This window comes from Uloborus diversus, chromosome 9, assembly GCF_026930045.1.
Source record: "Uloborus diversus isolate 005 chromosome 9, Udiv.v.3.1, whole genome shotgun sequence".
Classification (NCBI taxonomy): domain Eukaryota; kingdom Metazoa; phylum Arthropoda; class Arachnida; order Araneae; family Uloboridae; genus Uloborus; species Uloborus diversus.
The window spans coordinates 70,974,651-70,998,366 of record NC_072739.1 but is presented as its reverse complement, the minus strand read 5'-3'; the positions used below and the strand labels follow the sequence as shown (position 1 = coordinate 70,998,366).

The following is a 23,716-nucleotide window of genomic DNA, read 5'->3' as shown; positions in this document are numbered from 1 at the left end:
GAGCTCGCCCCGAACTCACCACACCGCAAGCCCCCCCCCCCACCACGACAAAGTAAACGGACACGGGGGGGGAGGGGCGACGTAATTCAGCACAACGAGTCGATTGGATTGTTTGTCGACGGCCTTGTAATCGATATGCAACGTTGGAGTAAGGAGGACGAAAACAAAAAATGTTGAAGTTCAAGTATTTTGTCCTCATCCTGTCGATAGTAACAGAAAATTATCTATTACTGCAGATGCTCCACACTTACTGAAGAATCATTGCAGACACAAGGTCAAATCATTTATTTAACCGCAGAAGTTGTTCAGGAGCACGGTTTTTCCTCAAATGAAGTATCAATGTTACATATAAAAAAAATGATGTCCTTAGAGGAAAAAGCGAGCTAAAATTATGTCCGCAGCTCAACGACAGTTGCGTAGATATAGGGCATTATGACAAAATGAAAGTTGGTCCTGCCCGTTCTTTAATCAACCATGCTGTAGCAGTAGGATTAAGATATTAGGTGAATATCAATCAGCTTGATAAATCGGCATAGCTACAGCATGGTTTATTGACATCATAGCTAAATGGTTTAGTATTGCAACATCACGAATATTTGCTTCTTCACTGAGCCTTAATAAGCAAAGTTATGAGGAAAATATTGCGTTTCTCAAGACTATATCGTCTGGCTCTTTACAAATATAGGCTTGGCAAGCGGGGTATGAGGAAGCCTTTTCAAGCTGGAATGATCTTGACTACAACTTCTTTATTGTCATTGCAAGAAATGTACTTGAGAGAGTTAAAATTTAAGTTTCTGTTACTGTTGAGGTTTTCTCAAGACGCAATAGAATATCTTTTTCGAACATAAGAATGAAAAATCCCAAATTGCAAAGAATTCAAAACTTGCCTTCGGGTTGTCGTCCTATCGCAAAATTTTAGTCTAGTATCAAAGGAAAAAAATCCCATGATGCTAATGAGGAAACAGGCGCACCTATAATGGTCCTACATTCCCAACAAAATAATTTCCATTCACAGGAAGACACAACTGAAAGTGTTTTAAGTTTCGACATAGATTTTGAAAAGGATGAAATTGAGTTTTTGATAGACGCAACGAACTTTTAAAGACATCTTACATAGAAAAAATATCGTTTGATATTGATTTTGGAAAAATTGATCTACAGATAGACGTAGAAATTCTTGAATTAGAGTTACCAGAAAACGAAGAAAATTTTCTCTACTATTTGCGTGGATCTATTTCGAGAACTATATTAACACTCCGTCGGGTGCAACTGATCTATTAGGCACATCGAATTCTTTAGTTAGCCACGTCCCCTCAATAGCTCATGGAAAAATGTATATTCATTTTCTCAAATAAACTTGTTACATTCGAAAATCATGAAAAACTTTTATTTCTCTTCTTTGGTGTTTGTAGTTGACAATTTTTTTGTAAGAAAATGTGAACATGCGTAGAAAAGATCAGTAGATCAAAGTGTGCCTCCCAGGCTCAATGCGCCCGATCGTGTTTTACAACATATTGCGCCCGACGGAGTGTTAAGCAAGCTTTGTCATATTTGTACAAGTCTAATGTTAGACAATTGCTACAGTTCTAAAAAAAATGTACAAACTTTTACTAAGATGAAATAGTTCAAGACTGATTCTGAAAATTTAATATGTGTTTCAGAAGAAACATATAATGCTATTTTGCATATCAAAAAGTTTTTAAGGTGCAACGAGGAGAAACTCGTTGTTTCTCCTCGTTAGTTAAAGTTAAAGCAGAGTTGGACGTGAAGCAATTAAAATCACTAATCGTTAACTCTGTCATGGAACATTTCAAAGATTTTCTAAACGGTTGCAATTTACTTCCTAAACTTATAGATGTTTTTATCTTCATAGGACTTTCTTTTAAATGCAACAGAAAAACAAAGCATTAGAGATCAAGAGGGCAAAAAAATGTTCTAGCAAAAGCATTTGGATGAGAGTTGCTGCTTCAGATGTAAAGTAAAATAGCCATCCATTTATAAACCACAAGTGTTTCATGAAACTTTTATTGTAACTTTTCCATTTAAACATGCATGAAGTCAATTTATTAAGAAATTGTTTATTCATTTTCCATTGTTTTTGGCAACAGTTAAAAAGCTGATGTATTTTAACTTTATAACTACTATTCTTTTTCATTGTTACTGGCAACAATGAAAACAATAAAAAAACTAAACTAATTTATGAATTACTTTTATTCATTCTTACTGTGATTTTGTGAGTTAATATGACAAATTTCTCATTTTATTCACTGAAATAAAATGATAAAAAAAAAACACATATATATTAATCAAATATCTTACATTTTGACAATATTGCAATAAAAACTTGAAAAATTTCATCGTTATTTTCTGCGTTATTTTTATTCAACATGTAACTTTGACAACGTTTACTTTATTTTATTAAAAGGAAGAAAAAATTACATTGCATATCACTGTCTTACTCATTCTAAGTTTTATTTTAATCCACTTTGTATTGTGAAACTTTAATGTTGAAGACGATTATTAGAATTTTAAGTAAATGCTTTTATTAATACAACTGAAAGCTTCCGAAGAAGTATCGAATTTTTGAAATTCATGGAGAAAATTTGTTTTAATCCGTTAATTATTAATTTAAATATATAATATATACAGTGGCTCCCAAAAGTGTTCGTACACTTTGAAATTTTTTAGTAAAACCAAAATAACGCGAAACTGAATTCGAATTTGAAGTCCAATATTTTTTTTCACGTCATTCCTAAGTCATTTTAAATACCGCCCTGCAGTTTTTTTCAAAATACTGACGGATCTTCTTTTTGAAATGGGTCAAAAAACGAGAGACAGAGAAATAACAAGCCACAAAAGTCATCGTACACTCAAATACTTTCGAATAAATTCATGATTAAAATTATCATATGCCGTTTATTTAATATTTTTGCATTGTGTTGACCCTTAAAAGTTATTTGGCTTTAATTTTTTGTTAATTTATTCCTTAATATTGTGCTTACTATTTTACAATGGCTGGTATTCGTAAAAAACAACAAACACCATTCGAAATTTGATTTTTCTCCTCACGGTAGCGGTAAATTGGTTTAAAATGTCTGAAAATTAGATAATTTATACCATTCCATAGTAAAGTGCTAGATAAAATGCTTTAAAGAAAAGACTCGGACTGAAAACAAGGTAAGAAAAGGTCAATTGGCAAAGTTAACAAAGCGTGATCGGAGATTTAAAGTTTAAAAAAAATTATGAAAATACACATTTGAGTGCTGTAAATGTTTCTTCAGAAATAAATGAAAAATTTTACTTTTAATTTTCGCCTAAAATTGTTCACTAAGTTCACTGATTAGCTGGATTAAATGGGACCTCTTCCCGCAGAAAGTTTCTTGGTCGTGCGAAAAACAGAAAGCTTACGCTTTTTGTCGCAAAATCAATGATAAATAAGCTCAAAACGTTTTACAATTACGTCTTACTTACAGATAAAAATGAATTCAACCTTTTTGGTTAAATTGTTGTATAACTGTAAGTAGAAGAAAAAAATTGGAACTTAATCTTAAGAACTTAGTTGGATCAGTTAATCAGGAAGGTGGAGGTGTGATAGTGTGAGGATGCATATCAGCATCAGGACTTGGTAGTTTGGAATTTTTTGATGAAATAATGAATCATGCCGTTTCTGTAAATATTTTAAAAACCAAATTTTGAACTCTTAGCCAAAAAGTTGTTTATTGGAAACAATTTTGTTTTTTTATCAAGATAACGATAAGAAGCACACGGTTTTCAACATTTGCGTCTAGTACCTCGAAAATTGTCCTAAAGTTTAGAAAATACCCCCCCCCCCCCCACCAACAATCTCCAGATTTGAACTTAATGCAAAATATTTAGAGATATCTGGAGGATAGATTACGAAAATACGGCTTTGAAACGAAAATAGAGGTAGAAACAGTAAGACTCTCAAAGTGTGATTGAACACTTACTCAGAAATTACGCAAGAAAAGAAAGAAAAAAGAATGAAATTTATTCCCAGGCGTTTAAAAGATGTTGTTGATACTACATGATATTCTACTAAATAATAACTTAATAAAAAGTTGGATTATTCAATAATATATAGATATTTTTTTAAAGTGTACGAAGACTTTCGTGAGATAAAATTTCCGGCACTGTATCTTCAGTGAAGAACAGGGCTAGAAAAATCTTTAACATTTTATACGCCTTGCCGGGCATGTTTGTCTAAAAGATACATGCCCAGTTTTCCTCATTATATATCAATAAAAGCATTTGGATTTGTCATACAGCATTAATCAAACAAATTATTTTTATATAAATCATTAAAAAAAAATATTTTGAATAAATAGTACATAATAAGTCGTCGTTAAGTTTAACAAAACTCAAATTATATAACGGGGGGGGGGGGGGGATCGCTTCCACGCAAACCGGAAACAGCACACCATCTTAGCAGTAGGGCTTGAAATAAATTTTGAGTTCCAAGTAAAGTTACGGTAATTTTTCAATAAAATACGAAATAATAAAGTTTAGAAAAAATATTTGATCAAAAAACTACACGCCTGGCCAGACATGTAAGGGTAAAAGATTCATGCCCGATCAGAATTTTTATATGTCCCGGGCATGTCGGGCTGTGTAATTTTCGAGCCCTATTGAAGAACCTTCCCGTTATAATTATGATTGAAAATGAACTTAGGTATGCTTAAAAATAGCATTAATGTAAGTATTTACATTTCTGAGTGTGCATCGGCTCCATTGTTTATCCCTTCTTGCTGTAGTGCAAAACAATGGGGACAGTGCATTCCCCAGAATATATACATTAATGCTATGTTATAAGCGCACTTAAGTTCATGTTACTCTTAACTATATATGAATGAACGTTGAATAATATGGTGAAATTCTTTCCTGACGATCTGTGATGTGACTCTGACGGTAAAATATGATGAATCTTCTGTTCTTTTTTATGGCATTAAATTTTTTTGAGCATGGGTTTTGTAGGAGTGAGTCCTATACTCTGGTTCAATGCTGAAAAATAAGTGAAAAAATTGTAAAACAAACCCTTAGGGAAAAAAATGTTTTGATAATTTAAAAGATATTTTAGGAAGGAATATCCCCATGAGTCTCCAAACTTGCTCCAAATGCTCGTGCTTTTGAACTTAGCACCTTTATAACCCCCCAGAAGAGTGTCAATAGCTAATAAAATGCTCCCGTTTCCTCCAAACAATTGAAAAATGAAAAAAAAGGGGGGGGGGAGGTGCCATCTCCAAAAAGTGGGACGCGATGAAGGAAAACGGTGGTCATATTTGGGTTTAGGGGAATTATTTTGCATGAGAATCAGCTAGTATGGTTTCAGAAACATTTTAAAGGGAGGTTTTGCTGCACAGTGTATTTACTATACATTTGTTTTCCCTTTTCTGATAGTTATGATATTCTATGGACAAGGGCAAAAAGAAAAGACATTCCAGACAAAGGTACAGAGTACAACGTAGAGTACAAGCTGCACTTTCTGTACTACAGTCTGACAGTTCAGATGATAATTCAACTGAAGTCCCTAAATCACTTCATGACAGAATCTTTGTGGAAACTAACAGACTAATAGCCCAAACAGTGATGACTGTAATTCTGGTTATTTTAGATTTAATAACAATGATGAGGACTCGGAAATAAACATCACTGAGGATAAGTCATGGATAAGCAGCAGTGATGATGAAATTACTTTTAATGCGTTTTCTGATCAGATATCATTTTCTGATGATATTCAGGAATGAGCATTGGAAGAAAACACAACGCAAAATACTTTGAGTCGTTTGCCAACAATATTTAGAAAACATAATATTGGAGACTTGCTGAAAGATGCCCACACCTTATTGAGAACCTCTCGAGTAGCCAATGTACAAACTGTTGGGTAGTGAGGATTTTATATACCTTAGAAAACAAATTATTGATGCTCTCGAAAAAGTGAAACCATTCCATCAAGCATCAACTTAGTTGCTAATGTTGATGGCTTACCTATGGCAAAGAGCAGTAATGCTCAGCTGTGGCCAATTCTTATCAAAATATCTGGCGAATCTATTTCTGGGAAAGATTTAATTTTTCCTGCTACTCTTTATTATGCTGAGCATAAATCTCAGAGCTTAGATTTTTTAAATGAATTTGTTGTTGAAATGTGTAATTTGATCAATGATGGCAATTCCTTTCGTGGTTCGTTGATTAACAGTACACTAAAAGCCATAACATGTGATGCATCAGCTCGCCCTTTCATAACTGGAACGAAAGGGCATACAGGCTATTTTGGATGTCCAAAATGCCTTATGGAAGGAAAACACGAGGATGGAAGAATGAGTTTTCCAGAAAAAAAATTGTAGCCTTAGAACGGATGAAGGCTTCAGGCAAAGACATCAACCGGAACACCATGTCGATCATTCACCTCTGGAAAACCTAGGCCATTTCAACATTATCGATCAAATTCCATTGGATTATATGCATGTCGTATGCCTAGGAGTAACACGCAAGTTGATAGTTCTATGGTTAAAAGGCGGTTTGTCTTATCGGTTGCCTGGGCGCAAAACCATTGAACTATCAAATTTGTTGAAGAGGTTAAAAGATTTTGTCCCCACGTAATTTGCTCAAAAGCCTAGAGCTATTCAAGAAGTAGATAGGTGGAAGGCCACAGAGTTTCGCCAGTTTCTTCTATATACTGGACCTATTGTGCTGGTAAGTGTTGTAAAACCAGAAGTATTTGTCAATTTCATGGTTTTGCATTGTGCTAGATTTATTCTATGCTCTCCAAAATTATGCCATGAGTTAAATTCTTTTGCAAATGAATTATTGCTTTCATTTGTTAAATCCTATATCATTATTTATGGATCTTATTTGGTATCGTATAATGTACACGTTTTAATTCATTTGGCATCGGATGTTATGAAATATGGTAATTTAGATTTGTCCAGTGCATTTGAAAATTATCTAAGAAAATTAAAAATAATAATAAGAAAGCCAACTAAAAGGCTTCATCAATTACATAACAGACTCTCTGAGCTCTCATTTCTCAATAAAACTATTCCGTCAAGAGGATGTATATTTTCAGGGAGGAAATTCAAATGGGTGGCTGGTTGTTCTGGTTCAGAATAGCGAAGTATTTATTTTTAGGATTTTGTTATTACCATTAACCAACCTAAAAGCTGTTGCATACTAATGGATGACACAGTAGTTTTGGTCTGGAATATATGTCATCGAAATGCAGTCAGAGTTATTATTGGGCAAGCTTACAAAGTAAAAGCTGATTCTTTTTTTTTCCTTTCCCTTGCTTTTTCTCTCTATTAGGGATTTACAAAGTTTCAGAATTTTCAGACCTCTGCTGTTGGGACACCAAATTAATAAAAGGGAAATGCATAAGGTTCAAACAAAATGAAAGTAACATAATTTAGCCGTTGCTACACTGTATGAGGCAGTAAAAATTTTCCGTGTTTATTGGGAGTTCCCAGGGTTGTCTAGTTCTTTCCTAAGATAGTCTCATATCATTTGTAAACATTTTCGTAACTCGAAATTATTAAAAGTACAGAAGTTTATAATGTTAAATAAATATTTTCCCCCTTTTGAGCAACATTTTTGTATCCAAATAGCATGCATGTGAGTGCACAAAAATATGTGAAATACTTGAGCTCTTTTTTTTTTTTTGTCCAGTCCTAAAAAATACAGCGATATTGGGTTTCATAACAAAGATATTTTCTTTTTATTTTTCCTTTTTAAAGAGTTCATTTGTATCTCAAGTAGAGAGGGAACGAAGCTTCGGCTTGGCCAAATCATGAGCTGTGATTCAGCCACTTCGGCCTGAAACAATTTATGTTGCAATATCTTATAATTTCATTAAAAATAAATTTTAAAATTATGCTATATAAATACACTACATTAAACATTTTTCAAATATTTCTAGCTTTGAAACTTATAACAATAGTGATGTTATTTATACAGAGGCAGATGTGCAACTAATGTGCATCCTTAAGTAATTTGATTTAAAATTATACTTTTTTAATAATTGTAGGTACCATATTTTAGTTTTTTAAATAGATGCATTAATCTGTCAACATATTTTAACATATTTTGTAGTCATTGATTAAGATTATCAACAATAAACCAGGACTAAAATATGTAAACAATTACTATCAGTACATAAATTAACACTATATTTTAATTTAAATGATTATTTATTTATTTTATGTGTGTAAAACAAAATATGAGGAAGGCGTCCAGTCCCATTAGTAGCATATCCACCCTAGATCTCTACTCTAAATATTTGTTCTAAATAATCAAAATCCAAAACTTTATGCCTGATTAGTTGATTAATGTAAAAACATTTCTGGATTAATACTTGAAATAATAGATTAAAATTTGATCATATCAGTTGGTTATTATAAATAATTAACTTAATTATAGAGAGCATCCTTTAATATTCCAAATAATGCTTTATATTACTTATTCTAATGAAAAGTTGGAAACATGTGATTTTCTGATACGTGATAGTATTTATTTAAAAAAAAAACAGTAGGCTGAAAATGTTGAAAAAACTAAGAGTTTTAAAGAACTCTAGCTTGAGTAGTTAAAATGTTTAATGTAGCTTTAATTTCAGTCTTTTATAAACTTTTTTTCCTTGCATTATCCATTCATACCATTGAAATAAATTTGATGAAATTAGCATATTAGTAGATAGAAAGGGAGAGTTTACCGACAGGAGGCGCAAGCCGCTGCGCCTCCCAACCCTTCTCGATCCCCCTCTGACCTTGGGTTGACCTCCCCACCGCCTCTCGATAAGCCAACCCTCGCCACCTCCATCCCTCCTCCTGCGCCTGGAACTTGAAGATAACGGAGGGTTTTCGCGCGTCCGCGCTTTTGCACTTTGTCGTTTTTTACTTTTAGGGAATGGCAACACTTGTTGTCATGACAACCGAAGTTTTTAGTTTTCGGGTGGCAACACTTGTTGCAATGGTGACCAAAGTTTTTACTTTTAAGAACGTTCGTGGCACTATCTGTTGAGACTTTGAAGATTTTGTCGATCAGGAGAATATAAAAACACTATTGATTTTACATAGTATGTTATTTTTAGATATGGCATCCAGAGAGGAAAACGGTGGTCATATTTGGGTTTAAGGGAATTATTTTGCATGAGAATCAGCAAGTATGGTTTCAGAAACATTTTGAAGGGGGGTTTGCTGCGCAGTGTATTTACTATACATTTGTTTTCCCATTTCTGATAGTTATCATATTCTATGGACAAGGGCAAAAAGAAAAGACATTCCAGGCAAAGGTACAGAGTACAGTACAAGCTGCACTTTCTGTACTACAGTCTGACAGTTCAGATGATGATTCAACTGAAGTCCCTAAATCACTTCATGACAGAATCTCTATAGTGGAAACTAACAATCAGACTAATAGCCGAAACAGTGAGTGTAATGTATTACGGTCCTTTATCTCAGTTTATGTTGCGTGATGGGTATCATCTATATTCTGACAGGGAAATCAGATTTTGCCGTCGATTTTCTACTTAAACCGAATGATACCTATAATTCTCTCATGCGGATGATTCATTTCAACGTATCGAATAATCATTTTTCATGCTGCAATGAAGAAGGCTTACCAGGAACCGGCTCAAGAAGCAAGTTTTGGCGGTGTCAATGCATTATTTCGTGCTTTGGAAGGAGAAGAAAGCAAGAAAGACATTCAGAATTATATAGCGGGTGTCGATGCGTACACTCTTCACAAACCTGTGAGAAAGAAATTCCCGACGAGTCGAGCCTTTGTTCATCACAAAGATTTTCAGTAGCAAGCCGACCTCGCAGATTTGTCAAATTTAGAAAAACATAATCGTGGTTATCGATATACCTTAACATGTATTGACATTTTTTCAAAATATGCATGGGCGAAGCCTTTAAAAACGAAGCAAGGGCGAGAGATTGTCGACGCGTTCAAATCCATTTTCGCAAAGAGAAAGCCAAAGTTACTCCAAACAGATCTAGGTGGTGAATTTAAAAATGCACTATTTCAAAAGTTTCTACGAGACAATCAAGTTCTTCACAACTTTCAACGCAACGAAAGCTTCGGTAGTACTTTGAAACCTAAAATGTGGAAATATTTTACGAGCCAAAACACTTACAACTATATTGACGTGTTAGACGATTTGATAAAGAGATATACTACTACTTACCATTCCACCATCAAGAGGGCACCTGTTGAAGTGAATGCGAATAATGAAGGACAAGTATTTGGCGATCTATGGAGATAATCAAGATGCGGAAAGGAAACCGTGTGTTTTCAATTTTGGTGATGTTCGTATTTCTAAACAAAAACTCACTTTTGAAAAACGATACGAGACGAATTGGACGGAGGAATTATTCATCGTCACCGAATGTGTCAAAAGAGCTATTCCCGTGTACCGTGTGAAAGATTTGATGGGTGAACCCAACCAAGGAACTTTTTATCCTCAAGAATTACAAAAAGTCAAACTGAAAGAAGATTACACCGTCGAAAAAATACTACGAAAGAGAAAAAAAGAAAATCAAGTTGAATATTTTGTGAAATTTCGCGGGTATCCTGAAAAATTTAATCGATGGATTCCGGCCTCACATTTATCAGACCTATAAATACTTGAGACACGATATCATTTGCTCACTCTGCAAGATGGGCTCTTTCTATGTGACTTTGCCCAGCGACAGCTCGTTAAACTATTTCCCGGATAATAAAATATCTCATTTTATTACACGCTTACCGATCCCAATCGAATTGACTGGAAATTGGGATTGTGCATTGGTAGAAGTTATCTACCCACATACTTGGTATAATGTGAATCGAGAGAATAATTTAATTGGATTTGATTTAGGTGATGGAAAAGAATTAGGAAGAAATATTCCACCAGGATGTTATGAAAATGTTTCTGATATTTTGAAGGCAATCAACATACCCGATCATGACAATAAGATTTCATTCAATTACAATCATGTGACGAAACGTGTTCGAGTTAAAGTGAAAAACAATGCACGCGTCGTCTTTCATGAAGGATTATCGCAGATGTTAGGATTTCCCAAAATGGTTATAGGAGGTGATAGCGACAAAAATGGTGAACAGGCAGTGTTCAGTCCACAGATTGCAGATCCTAATGCACATTTCAGAGTGCTCATGATTTATACGGATATAATCGAACCTCAAATCATAGGTGATGTTCACGCCCCACTCCTGCGAGCAATTAAAGTCAGCGGTTCCGACGGAGAAATGGTCAGCGTGGAATATGGAAGACCTCACTATTTGCCCGTGAGTCGAAAAATTATTGACATTTTTGAAATCGTTATAAGAACCAACACTGGAATATTAGTGCCATTTGAGCGTGGAAGATCGTACGTGAAACTTCATTTTCGACAGAAATACCTCTCATGATGTATATCCCATATCAATGCTGTCAAAAATCCTTTGAGGATTACTACACCTATCAATTTTGAAATGGTCTTAATCAGTGCTCGATTTCAGGCGGAACGCGGCGGAACGGCGTTCCGGAACCTCTCTCTGTAAAAAAACTAAATTATTTGAAAACAGTTAAAATTCTTTGTCAGTGAGTAGACTCATCCGCCGCGGCGCACGTGCAGTATAGCTTCCTCCCCTCCAGGTTAGAGATAGACTCGTCCGTCTGGCGTCTATTCCCCATTTCGTTCATCACTAGATGCTCAGTTGGTCAGTCGTAGTCCCGTAGTCAGGAGTCCGTGTTGTCCTGTACTGTACTCTACTACGCGCTACCCACTTGCACACACGGTCGTCTTTTATTTATCTCTGTTACGTTACTTAGGTTAGTTGTGTTGAAGTTTATCAATGTATGCGAGTGTGATTGTTGTGAAATAAGATGAACAAAAAAGTTAACCGATTTTTTTTTACCCTCGGGTGATACTAAGAGACTTAAGCGAACCATTGATTGTGAAGACAACCTCACGCAACCATCTTCAACGACCTTACAACTGTCAACTAGCACTGAAAAGGTAACCAGTTCAGATTCTGACGAACATCACTCTAAAGAACAAGGACAAAAGGTTGAGTGTAACGACAATGCCTTGCCAGATCGTTGGACTAATTTTCAAAAAACTGATTTTTGCGAAAAATATGACTGGTTGTTAATTAAAAATGGAAAGTTAGGATGCAGTACTTGTAAAGAAGTAGGGATCTTATCTGTTAAGAAAAAAACAGGTATGAAAATTTCAAAAGAATGGGCAAATGTTGAAATAGACAGTTATGGTGACACTAAACAGAAAAAGCAAACGTCTTTAAGGAAAAAGATTTTTGACCACAAAGAGAGTGCTGGTCATAAGGCAGCTGCTGAAATCCTAATCGAAAGTAAAGACGGAAAACTGGAGAAAACTATTTTGAGACAGAACTCTCATGAAAAAGAAATAACGGGGAAAATTTTCCGAACGGCGTACAAGGTTGTTAAAGAAAATCAGTCTTTTAACAATTTTGAAACGGAAGTTGATTTGCAAGAATTAAATGGGATTAACATGGGTCGCATTTTACACTCAGACAAAGCCTGTGCTAAAATTGCTTTGCATATCAGTAAGGAAATGAAGAAAACCTTTGTAGATGAAATCATTAAGAATGATACAAAACTTGGTTTGATAATTGATGAATCCACGTCCTTAAGTAATAAGTCAAGTTTAATAGTATACGTTCGGTGTTCTTTGCCTAAAACCGGTATGAGTGGCTCCACTAACGTCTTTTTGGATCTAATAGAACTAGATGGCGTTACTGCTAGAGCTGTTTTTGACTCTTTGATGAACTGTCTTCGGTCTAATGGACTATCTGACGTATTTTTAAGTAATAATTTAACAAGCTTAACTTGTGATGGTGCTGCTACTATGATCGGTAAGCACAAAGGCGTTGCAACATTATTTCGTGAGAAATTTCCTTCTGTTATTGTTTGGCACTGTGCAAACCATAGACTTGAGCTGTCAGTGTCAGACGTTATTAAATCTGTTTCAGAAGTTAATAGGTTTAAATCTTTTATTGACAAACTCTATGTTGTCTATCATGATTCACCAAAGAACAGCAGGGAACTTCGAAGCTGTGCAACTCTTTTGGATACAGAAATGTTAAAAATTGGAAGAGTCTTGAGCACCCGTTGGGTGGCATCTAGTTTTAGATCTGTGTCAGCTGTTTGGACGTCATATGAAGGATTAGTCGAACACTTTAAAGAAGCTTCAAATGACCCATCTAGAGACAGCAAAGATAAAAGTACTTTTTCCAGACTTCTTAACAAAATCACAGAAACTAATTTCATTCTAGACCTGGGATTGATGGCAGATGCTTTGCAAGAACTTTCAGAACTAAGTGAAGCTTTACAACATCGTAATGCAGATTTGAACTATGCGAACAGAAAATTGCTAATCACAGTTGGTTTATTTGAAGAAAGAAAAACAGTTCCAGGGTCCTACTCAACAATGGCTCAAGAAGCAGTAAACAACTTGTCTTTTTTCGGAGTTCCTCTCCACACAAAAGAAGGGAGATCAGACAATCAGCCGTTGAACCCCAAAATATTTTACGAGGCCCTTAAAACTTCTATTGAAACGAGACTACTTGATGACAAAGATGTTGAGTTAGCTACAACTCTTGAAGTTATGGATACCAAAACCTGGCCGACGAAACTCCCAATAACTTTTGGGGAAAATGAAATGAGGAAACTTGCTTCCAGGTTCAAACTTAACGAAAGACAGTTAATTACAGGTTTACGCGAATATATCTACTCCAGAGAGTTACCAGAAAGCCTCAATCCTGTAAAACAATCAATTGACTCGGTTGCCATTTCATCAAGTGAATGAGAAAGAGGATTCTCTCAGATGAACTTAATAATTACACCGCTGCGATCTTCACTCAACATAAGAACGGTTTCTGGCCTGATGTTTTTGAAAATTAATGGACCTCCTCTTAGACTGTTTGATCCAGAGAAGTATGTTAACTCTTGGCTGGTTTCTGGACACCACTCGGCGCTAGCTGTCAAGAGTAAGGAAAGATCAAGAGAAGGCAAATACGAAGAAAACATGATGAAGTTTTGGAGTATATTTTAAGAACAATTTTTGAAACAGTTATGTTGCATTGTTTTACTGCTTTTCATTATGTTTATTAAAAAGTTTGAGTTCAATAAAATATTTCTTTCTTTTTAACCGAATACTCCCTTTCTTACGTGGTTGGCAGTTTGACTTGTTGATTGACTGTGTTAAAGTGTTGATGTTGTTGACTGAAATTTCTTCTTACTTGATTAGTCAAAATATTTGTTTCAAGCCTTACTTTTTGAACACTAAACTATTGTTGATTGAGAAGTAAAAACAGCCTAAAAATGCGTAATTTTAAACTGAAATTTTGAAAATTTTCCGAGAGCCCCCGGACCCCCCTTTAGCTGGGGGGGGGTATGGATACCCCTCAGACCCCCCGGTGTGTCCGCCCTTAACAGAGTTCCGGTACCTCAATTTTTAGAAATCGAGCACTGGTCTTAATTATTATCAAGGTGCACCCTCTCAAAGAGGTTATGGTTTCGGCGGACTCTTTAAATCGTTCTTCAGGGCTGCAGTCCCACTTTTCAAGTCGGGAGCCAAAGCGGTCGGTAAACAAATTTTGAACAGCGGCGTGGATGTATTCAACGATGTGTCACGTGGTGAAAATCTCAAAGTGGCTGCTAAACGACGTTTGTAGGAAGCCGGTAAAAACTTGACGGATAAAGCTGCAGTTAAAATTAAAGCCATGATCGGTTCCGGCAAAAGGAATAAAAAGCGCAAACTCCCCAAGAAACGAGTCAGTTTTAACAAAACCAAGAGCGTGAAAACAAATCACGATTTTTTCTCTTAAAGAATGTCTTCTCTCAATCATCGCGATTCTCCAGTGTGTGTGAAATCAGAACTGGACTTATTCACACTGCCTCCAACTTAAACTGCTCTTTAAAAAAGGACAATTTGTCGAATATCATCCTACCGCAAGCATTCGAGACGGATCGCCTCTCGAATTTTTAATATCTGGAAGCGGCGTGGAATGTACAATATCAACGCATATTATATTTACGTGAAAGCAAAAATCTTCAAAGCGGATGGTTCAAAGTTATCAGCGAAAATCACCAAACCCGATGGAACGGAAGCGGGTGTCGAAGAAGCCGTTGCCCCAACCAACTTATTCCTCCATTCTTTTTTATCGCAAATCGATGTCAGTTTGAATGAACGAAATATTTCATCTGCAAGTAATACGTACCCTTATCGTGCATACATCGAAACGCTTCTAAATTATGGAGAAGATGCCAAGAAAAGTCAACTTACCTGTGCGATGTTTTACAAAGACGATGATCCCTCAGAAATCGACTCCACGGCCGAGAACGCTGGCCCAGGATTGAAATCAAGATATGAACTCAGTAAACACAGTAAAACATTTGATATGATACGTCAATTACACTCGGATATTTTTTTACAGAACCGTCTCATGTTGAATTTGGTCGATATTAAAATTAAAATGACTCGAAGCAATGCAGCGTTTTGTCTTCTATCACCGAAAGCGGATGCAGCATACAAAGTGGTATTAGAACATGCCTCGTTATTCATACGAAAAGTGCAAGTGAGTCCGGAAGTTTCACTAAGTCATGCAAAAGCTTTGGGAAAGCAGAGTTTTATGCAAAACCTATTCTATTTCGAAAGGAAGTTTTTCCTTCATGCAAGACAATGTATTTTTAGGTGTAATGCCTAAAAGAGTAGTGATTGCCGGCATCGAAAATGCTGCTATGAACGGTCATTACTCAAAGAATCCCTTTCTAATTTCGCATCATAATGTGCATTTCATCTCTATTTACGTTGACGGTCAACCTGTGCTATGAAAACCCTTGGAATTTTGGATTTTGAAAATAATAATTATATTCGTCTTATCAGTTTGTTTGACGGATTTAATAGTGATAAGGCCATCTATTTATCACGTGAACAGTTCGCACGAGGCACGACACTTTATAATTTTGATCTTTCAGCAGACCTATGCAACAGTCCCCATTTAAATTTACAGCATCAAGGAAATTTTAAGAGTTGAAGTTAAATTTAGCAAAGCCATCGAAGAAACACTCTTTGATTATTAATCTACGTCGAATTTCAAAACGTGATTGAAATAACGATATCTTGTCACGTCTTGTGTGATTTTGCAAATTAGAATGGACTCGAATATAATTCGAACAATTTTACAGCAAGATTCAATCACTAAAAAATATTTCATAGATGTGTTTCTAAGTGATCATCTGGCAGATATTGTCATCGATACATCACCCTCCTGTTTTATCGCAAACGTGGACACTTCGACAGAATCCGGAGGCCATTGGGTGGCTTTTGATGTTGATGGAAAACTATTAGAATTTTTTGATTCATATGGAAATCCACCCTCTTTTTTCAAAGGACCTATTGATGATTTTGTATCTCGATTTTCAAATGTAAACTTTAATCCCATGATATTGCAAAGTAATGTCACGGCAGTATGTGGTTAATATTGTATTTATTATTTGTATTCAAAATGTCGCGGTCATTCATTGAAAAATATATTGTCTTCTTTTATAAATACACGTATATGTAAACAAAATTGTTTACAATTTCATAGCAAAACATTTTCATGTATTTCCAAATTTCAATCAATAAATATATTTAAATGAATATCATCGTTGTTTGTCTCTCATTCACCATAGAGTTTCCAAAGTTACAAGTCAGCTTTACAATGGTGGCTGCTGGCCTAACATCTTCGGGAAAATCATTTTTCATAGCCGATCTCATCAAGCATAAACAAGAAATGTTTTCGATTGTTCCCGATAAAATTATATTCTATGGAATCTATCAAGAATTATACGATACTATTCCCGATGTAACGTTTGTGGAATGATTTCCTTCAAATTATCAAGAATATTTAGGAATTTCCACTTTATTCATCTTGGACGATCAGATGGCAGAGTGCGGGAAAAATGACGTCATCACTAAACTTTTCACACGCGGAAGTCATCATTTGAATGTATCTGTGATTTTCATCACGCAAAATTTTTTTCACTAAGGGAAAGAAATACGTAAAATTTCTTTAAATGCACATTATATTCTGCTTTTCAGAAATAGAAGAGATTTGAGTCAAGTGACTCATCTAGGAAAACAGATTTTTCCCAGACATTTATAATTTTTTCAAGAAGTGTATGAGGATGCAACGAAGGGGAAATTTGCATATCTATTAATCGATTTGAAAAATGATACACCCGAGGAATTGCGTCTGCACACAAATATTCTACCCCATCAAACTCAGTATATATATCAGATAAAAATACTATAAAAATGAAAGGATATAAATAATAACATTCATTTGTCATCATGACATTTACAAAGCAACAACTGAACGAGCTGCACCTTCTGGCAAATCTGTCCAGCAAAACTTCAAAAAGAGTTACTGAAAAAATTTAATTTGAATTGCATCAAAGCAATTTTTCAATGCTGCCACAACACATTGAAAGGAAATATTCCTCTCTCGAAACAGCAAAAGAAGAACTTGTCAAAACACAAGACTACATTACGCAAGTTAGCAAATCGAAAATTGGCTTTATCGAAAAAGCGAAAGTTGGTTGTTCAAAAGAGAGGATTTTTAAATTCTTTAATCCCCGCGGCTGTAAGCGTACTGTCAACTACAGAAGGAAATGGAACACGCTAAGAAATATTCCTTGGTTCCCGAATATTTCAAAAACATTCAGTCACACCCAATCAATTGAGTGAGTTGGATCGTGAAATGTTAAAGATTTTACAGAGCAAGTTAGAGGAACATGAAAAGTTATCGAAATAATCAGAATTGCTACAAAGAAAGTTAAACATGACAGAATTCAATTCAAGATGGACCCAACCGCAACCTCAAGAAAATAAAGGCATTGAAGAAGATGAAGAAAGAAAATTAACAAAAACTGAAAATTATGAATCGCCGATTCTGAAAAGTGTATCAAAGAAGCAGTGTATCACCATCAAGCAAGAAATCTGTTGGATCTCATGAAGAAACATTCAGATCTTTAATCATGAAATAAAAAAGGACAAATTATCTATAAAAAACAAAACATTCCGAATAGTATTATTGCCGATCTGATGAATTTAATTTTCACCAATCAAAAAAATATTCATGTACCTTGGAAATATAAATTTTTACACAGATTAAATGAAATTAATGTACCGAAACATTTTGTAAAAAATATGTATTTTTCTGATGTTACTCCAAACTTTGAACCCAAAGATAATATTTCACCTGAAATTGTCAAAACACCTAGAAAAAGAAGGGCAAAAAGACAGCCCGATTTTGTATGGGATACAATATATAAATAAAAATATTTTAATTCATTAATTCTGTCTCGTTATTTTTAACTGATCACATGCACATGAAAACAAAGAAATTTAATTTGAACAAAGAGAATACTGTAAAGAGTATTCATGCTTTTAAATGTACCAGTTTTATATTCGTACGCCGCATTAAAATAATATCATTCATTGGAAGAATTTTTACCGGCGTACTCCCTTTCTTTTGAGAGCGGAGTTTTCAAGTTTGAACAATATCACAACACAGGGACATTTTCTTTCTTTCACCTCAGAGGTGTGGGAACATGTCAAGCATAGAAAAGTCAATTCCCCCTCCCCCCCCCCAGCGACTCGCTTTGTTAAGCGTTTTGCCACAACCCATTCAAAACGAGGTGTAAAATTCAATGGAGTGTAAAATTGGATTAGGAAATAAAATGTGTTTTTGCGAAGGGTGTCAGAAAGTGGTAAGGTATTTACTTTCATCTGTAGGTTTTAAAAAATAAATTATTCGATCTTAATTTATAAAAACTGTAGCTTTGTTGCATATTCCCGTGGAACGAACAAGGCATGATCTTAACGTTTCTGATCGGCGCTCCTTATCAGAGATGTGACGCGTTATCATCGGTTGCTGTGATGACTTACAGTCACGCGGTTTTCAAAGTAGGGTGGAAGGGTGAAATCATTGTTTATATTGATGAATCACGATTGTTTCGGGTGGGGTCGATCTATGATTGAGATTTGCTGTGACGTTTGAGAAACGTGAACTAATTTTAATTGGTTAGAAACAATGATGTCACTTTTAAGGTCCTTTATTGGTTGGCTCGAACAACGTCGCACAGTCTTGATTAATGAATTTAAGTTCATTGGTCAATGAATTGACGTCATCGCGAGTATAAAAGGGTCTTGATTACAAAATTAGTCACTTCTGAGTTTTGAGTTATCCAGACCAGAAGTTATCTCGCTACTTTGGCTCTTGCCTTGTGATTTTAGCCTTCGTGCTCTTGCTTTCACGATATTCTGCTTTTATAGTTTTAGACCGATTTATTCAAAATGGAGTTTATCAAGAAAACGTTGCCTCAACTTCCTCTTCTTCTTCCGTAAGTATAATTATATTCTTACTATTTAATTTAACTTTGTAATTAATTCCTAATTTTTAATTCATTTAATTAGAGTTTAATTTTAATTCAAACACTTCATTTCACAAACACTTCATTTAACTTTTTAATTAAATTTACCTTTTTAACTTTGCAATTAATTCGTTTAACTTCGTGATTAATTTCGGATATTTCTTTTAACTTTTTTTTAATTTATTAATTTTTTTCATTTAGTTTTATTTCTTCATTTTGCTTTAGTATTTGATTCTTAATTGTGTATCATCAGTGACTTAAAAAGAATCTTTTTTCGCAGTTCATCGATTTTGGGTTTGATGAAGCAGAGTGGAACAGAATCATGTATTCGATTCCAGAGGCATCTCTTCGGAACGTAGTGACAGCACCACCACCAGGATTTGCGCCAATTGTAAATATTATTTCATATTGATGCATTGTAACCATATTATTGTCGAATATGTATTCATTATTTTTATTATTTTGAAACAGGCTGGTCCTAGTACTGCAGAAACTTATTTTCACCAACCCGCTGCCTCCTTACCCACTCCTGATAATCCATCCGGATCCAAACCTGTGCATGTGAGTACAATTTTATATTTCAATGATATTACATTTCAGACTCTTGACAAAATGATATTGATTAGCATGAAAAAATCTAGTAAAATGAAAACTACCTCTTTTGGTTTTTCGTAACTATGTTCGAAAAAATCTTTTGATTTTTCGTTACACGTAAAAATTGTTCATTTCTAGTAAAAACCTTGTTAGAAAAAAAAAAATATTTGAAACCAACATTAGAAAAAGTTATAGCGATTTTCAATAATCATGTCCGAAAAATAGTATCATTCGTTTTTAAATCTCTCTCTCTCTCTTACTTTTTTTGGATATTGTCAATTTTTAAAATCTATTCAAAGAGAGAGGGATCCGTTTTGGATGGGAATTGTATTTATGTGTTTTCAGGTGCGCGATTGGGAATTTTTTTTTTTTTTTGGAGGGGGAAAAAAATTGTATATGTGTACTTTTGAATGATTGAGAACTTGATGAGAGGAAAATTATTTTTTGAAAGTGAGAAAAAATTTATTCGATTACAAGTTTGAAAATATATATGCTAGAAAAAATTTAAATCACAAGATATAAAAATTTATTTTTATACTTTTTATAAATTGGAGAAAAAAATTATACTAGAAAAATTTGAATGCGAGTAAAAATTATTTGTTTGAAAATTTCTATAAACGAAAAAAAAAAGTGTGTTAGAAAAATTTGCTTAAGAGAAAAATTACGTTTTGGAATAATTGATTTGATTAAGAAATTATTTTGATAGTTTGAAAAATTATTTACAATTCGAAAAAAAATATTTATGTTTTTACAAGTTGAATTATTTTAAATCACTGAGGAAAATTTATGAGAAAAAAAATTTGAGAAATTATTTACAAGTTTGAAAACTTTACATGCTCACTTTATCAAGTTGTAAGAAATAATTTTATGCGCTAGAAAAAAAATTTTCGTTAGAAAAAAATTATTTTTATACTTTTTATAAATTTGAGAAATAATTTTATGTGTTAGAAAAAATTTATTTATGTTATACATTTTATATGCGAGTAATATACGAAAAGGAAAAAAAAATTGTTTAAGAAAAAAATATGATTATGAAGTTATTTTGATAGTTTGAAAATTATTTTGCTTCAGAAACAATTTATTTGGTTTAGCAAAAGAAAGAAATTATTTTCAATTCAAAAACCCTTTTTTCAATGTGTGCTGATATTGTGACGAAATTCGTCCTATAACACACTGCGAAAGTTAGATAGCCGTTTGGTGTTGATTCCCCTCTCATACATTTATGTTCATTGATGTGTAAAATGCTCTGGACTTTCGAATGTAATGAAGCGTAAATTTCTCTTCTCGTCTTTCTTGTTGATATTGTGTAATGCACGATTACATAGCATGTTTTGGAAGTGGGGAAATTATTTTTGTAGATTTGTGATATTTCATATGTTTTCAGGCTCGCGATTTTTACATTATGTTTTGGAAATTGTATTTCATGTGTTTTCAGATTCGCGATTGGGAAATTGTTATATGTTATGTGTGGAAAAAAAAATTTGGGAGTGGGTAATTTCAGGTGCGCGATTTGGATTTAGTATTGAGAATGTATTTTTGTTAGGATTTTCAGGTCCATGTTTTGGTAAGTCAGGTATTTGTGATGAGAATATGATTTTTTTGACTTTCGTTGCGAATAGGTTTTCGAAAGAGTTAGGAGAACTTTCGTTCGACATTTCTTTGACTTTTTTTTTGCATAGGTTTAAAAAGATATCTGATAAGGATAGTCTTTCAATGTGGGGATTCCGTTGTTGATGAAACTAGGGTTTCGTTGAGAAAATAGTGTTAAGAAAAAAAAACTTTGCTTTTGAGCAAGCTTGATTCTAAAAAAGATTTTTTGTCTCTTTGATAGGTGTGTTCAACATGTGGAAAGACATTCACATTGAAGAAAAATTTGAACCAGCATGTAAAGACACATTTGGCTGTAAAGCTATTCAGTTGCGAGGAATGTAACAAAACATTCACACGAAAGGGTGATCTAAACAGGCATAAGATGACTCATCTTCCCGCATCTGCTCCCATCGCCCTAAAATGCAAGGACTGTGATATGACCTTTACGAGACTGGACAATCTGAGGAGGCATGAGCGTGCGGCTCACGGATAGCCTATTCACAAGTGCTCCCATTGCGAGCAAGCATTTAATCGAAAATCGAACTTGATGCAGCATATTAGGGTGTCACACAATGCATCCGTCAAGCGCAAGGCCGATGATCAAGGCATCGCTCCTAAACGACAGAGGCCGGCACGTAGAAGTGCTCTGAACACATTTGCTTCGGAGATTTTTACTCCCACCCCCATGAATGCCGCTGACCTTAAAGTGTGCTTTAAGGAGCTAAGCCCACAAATACTTGCATTCTTGAGGGAAGAACTTATGGAAAAGTAAGCAATAAAGTGGAGAATTGTTGTAAAGGCACTTTTTTCACGCATTGGATCCAATGGTGAGGAACAAATGAGTTCATCATACCTTAGTTGCAAGTTCAAAACGGAACTTAGTGAATAGACCCTCCAAGATCATTTAGATGAAGCCATGGTATGTGTCGAAAAAAATCTGGAAGAGTTTCAACAGCTAGGATCTGGTTGGATTTTGGAGGAGGTGCAGCATGTCGAGATATCGAGAGCAAAATACCACCCACTGGCAGCCAGTTCATACATCGCACTTCCCGAAAAGCTTGCAACTAAAAGGGCAATCATCAACATTCAAAACGATGACCAGAAATGCCTCGTCTGGTGTCTGCTAGCAGCAAGAATGAATATATGCTGGGAACGGCATCTTGAAAGAGTCGCCCACTATCGTCCACATGAAGATGAAACAAAATTAGGAGATGTGTCTTGTCCGATACCAGTGACGAAGATCTCAGTAATTGAAAAATTAAATAAATTAAGAATCAATGTATATGGATATGAAGAAAATGAAGTCTTCCCGCTGTATATTTCAAAACAAGAGAATGAAGATTGTATCAATCTGCTATTGTTATCCAATGATACCACTCAACACTATTGCCTGATCAAGGACATGTCGAGGCTTTTGGGTGACTTGAAAAAGCATAATGGAACACGTTTTTACTGTGAAAGATGCCTCCACCGCTTCTCCGCAGAAAAACTCTTGGAAGAACACAAACCATTTTGTGGTGAGCATGCGCCCCAAAACATCAAGATGCCAAAGCAAGGAGAAAATGTCATAAAATTTGAAAATGTTCACTTTCAACACCCTTTGCCGTACGTCATATATGCTGACTTCGAATCAATAATTGAGAAGTAGGTAAAAATGGAGAGTTCTGCTGCAGCCGGGGGAGCTGGGGAGCAGCTCCCCCAGCCGTTCCTTCCCTCCCCACGTGACCGCCGCGTGAGTTGAGTTGTCCGTGAAAGATTACGAGGTTTCTGGTTGTCATGACAACCAAAGTTTTGGGATGGCGAGTTGTCCGTGAAAGATTACGAGGTTTCTATTTGTCATGACAACCAAAGTTTTGGGATGGCGACACTTCGTAGAAGTTTTCGGATGGCAACACTCGTTGCTTTTTTTCGGACTTTGAATAATTTCGACGAATGGTTGTCAAGACAACCAAAGTTTCGCAAATTTCGGACTTTGCCGATTTTTCGCAAAAATAAATTTTTTGTTTTTAAGTTGATGGTCCCACCATCCAGCCCGGTGTATTTGATTAATACACCCCATCAACTATTTTTTTAATCTGCCGG

At 34.9% G+C, this 23,716-nt stretch overlaps 1 protein-coding gene across 1 annotated transcript in view; it reads left to right on the top strand.

The window, feature by feature from the left end:
* LOC129230310 (transcription factor Ovo-like 2) overlaps positions 1–22,127 on the top strand; it is a 114,627-nt gene extending 92,500 nt beyond the window's left edge. The window contains exon 3 of the mRNA XM_054864708.1: positions 21,876–22,127. Coding sequence (XP_054720683.1) covers positions 21,876–22,127 — 252 coding nt within the window. The remainder of the gene's footprint in view (positions 1–21,875) is intronic.
* Positions 22,128–23,716: the final 1,589 nt, after the last annotated feature.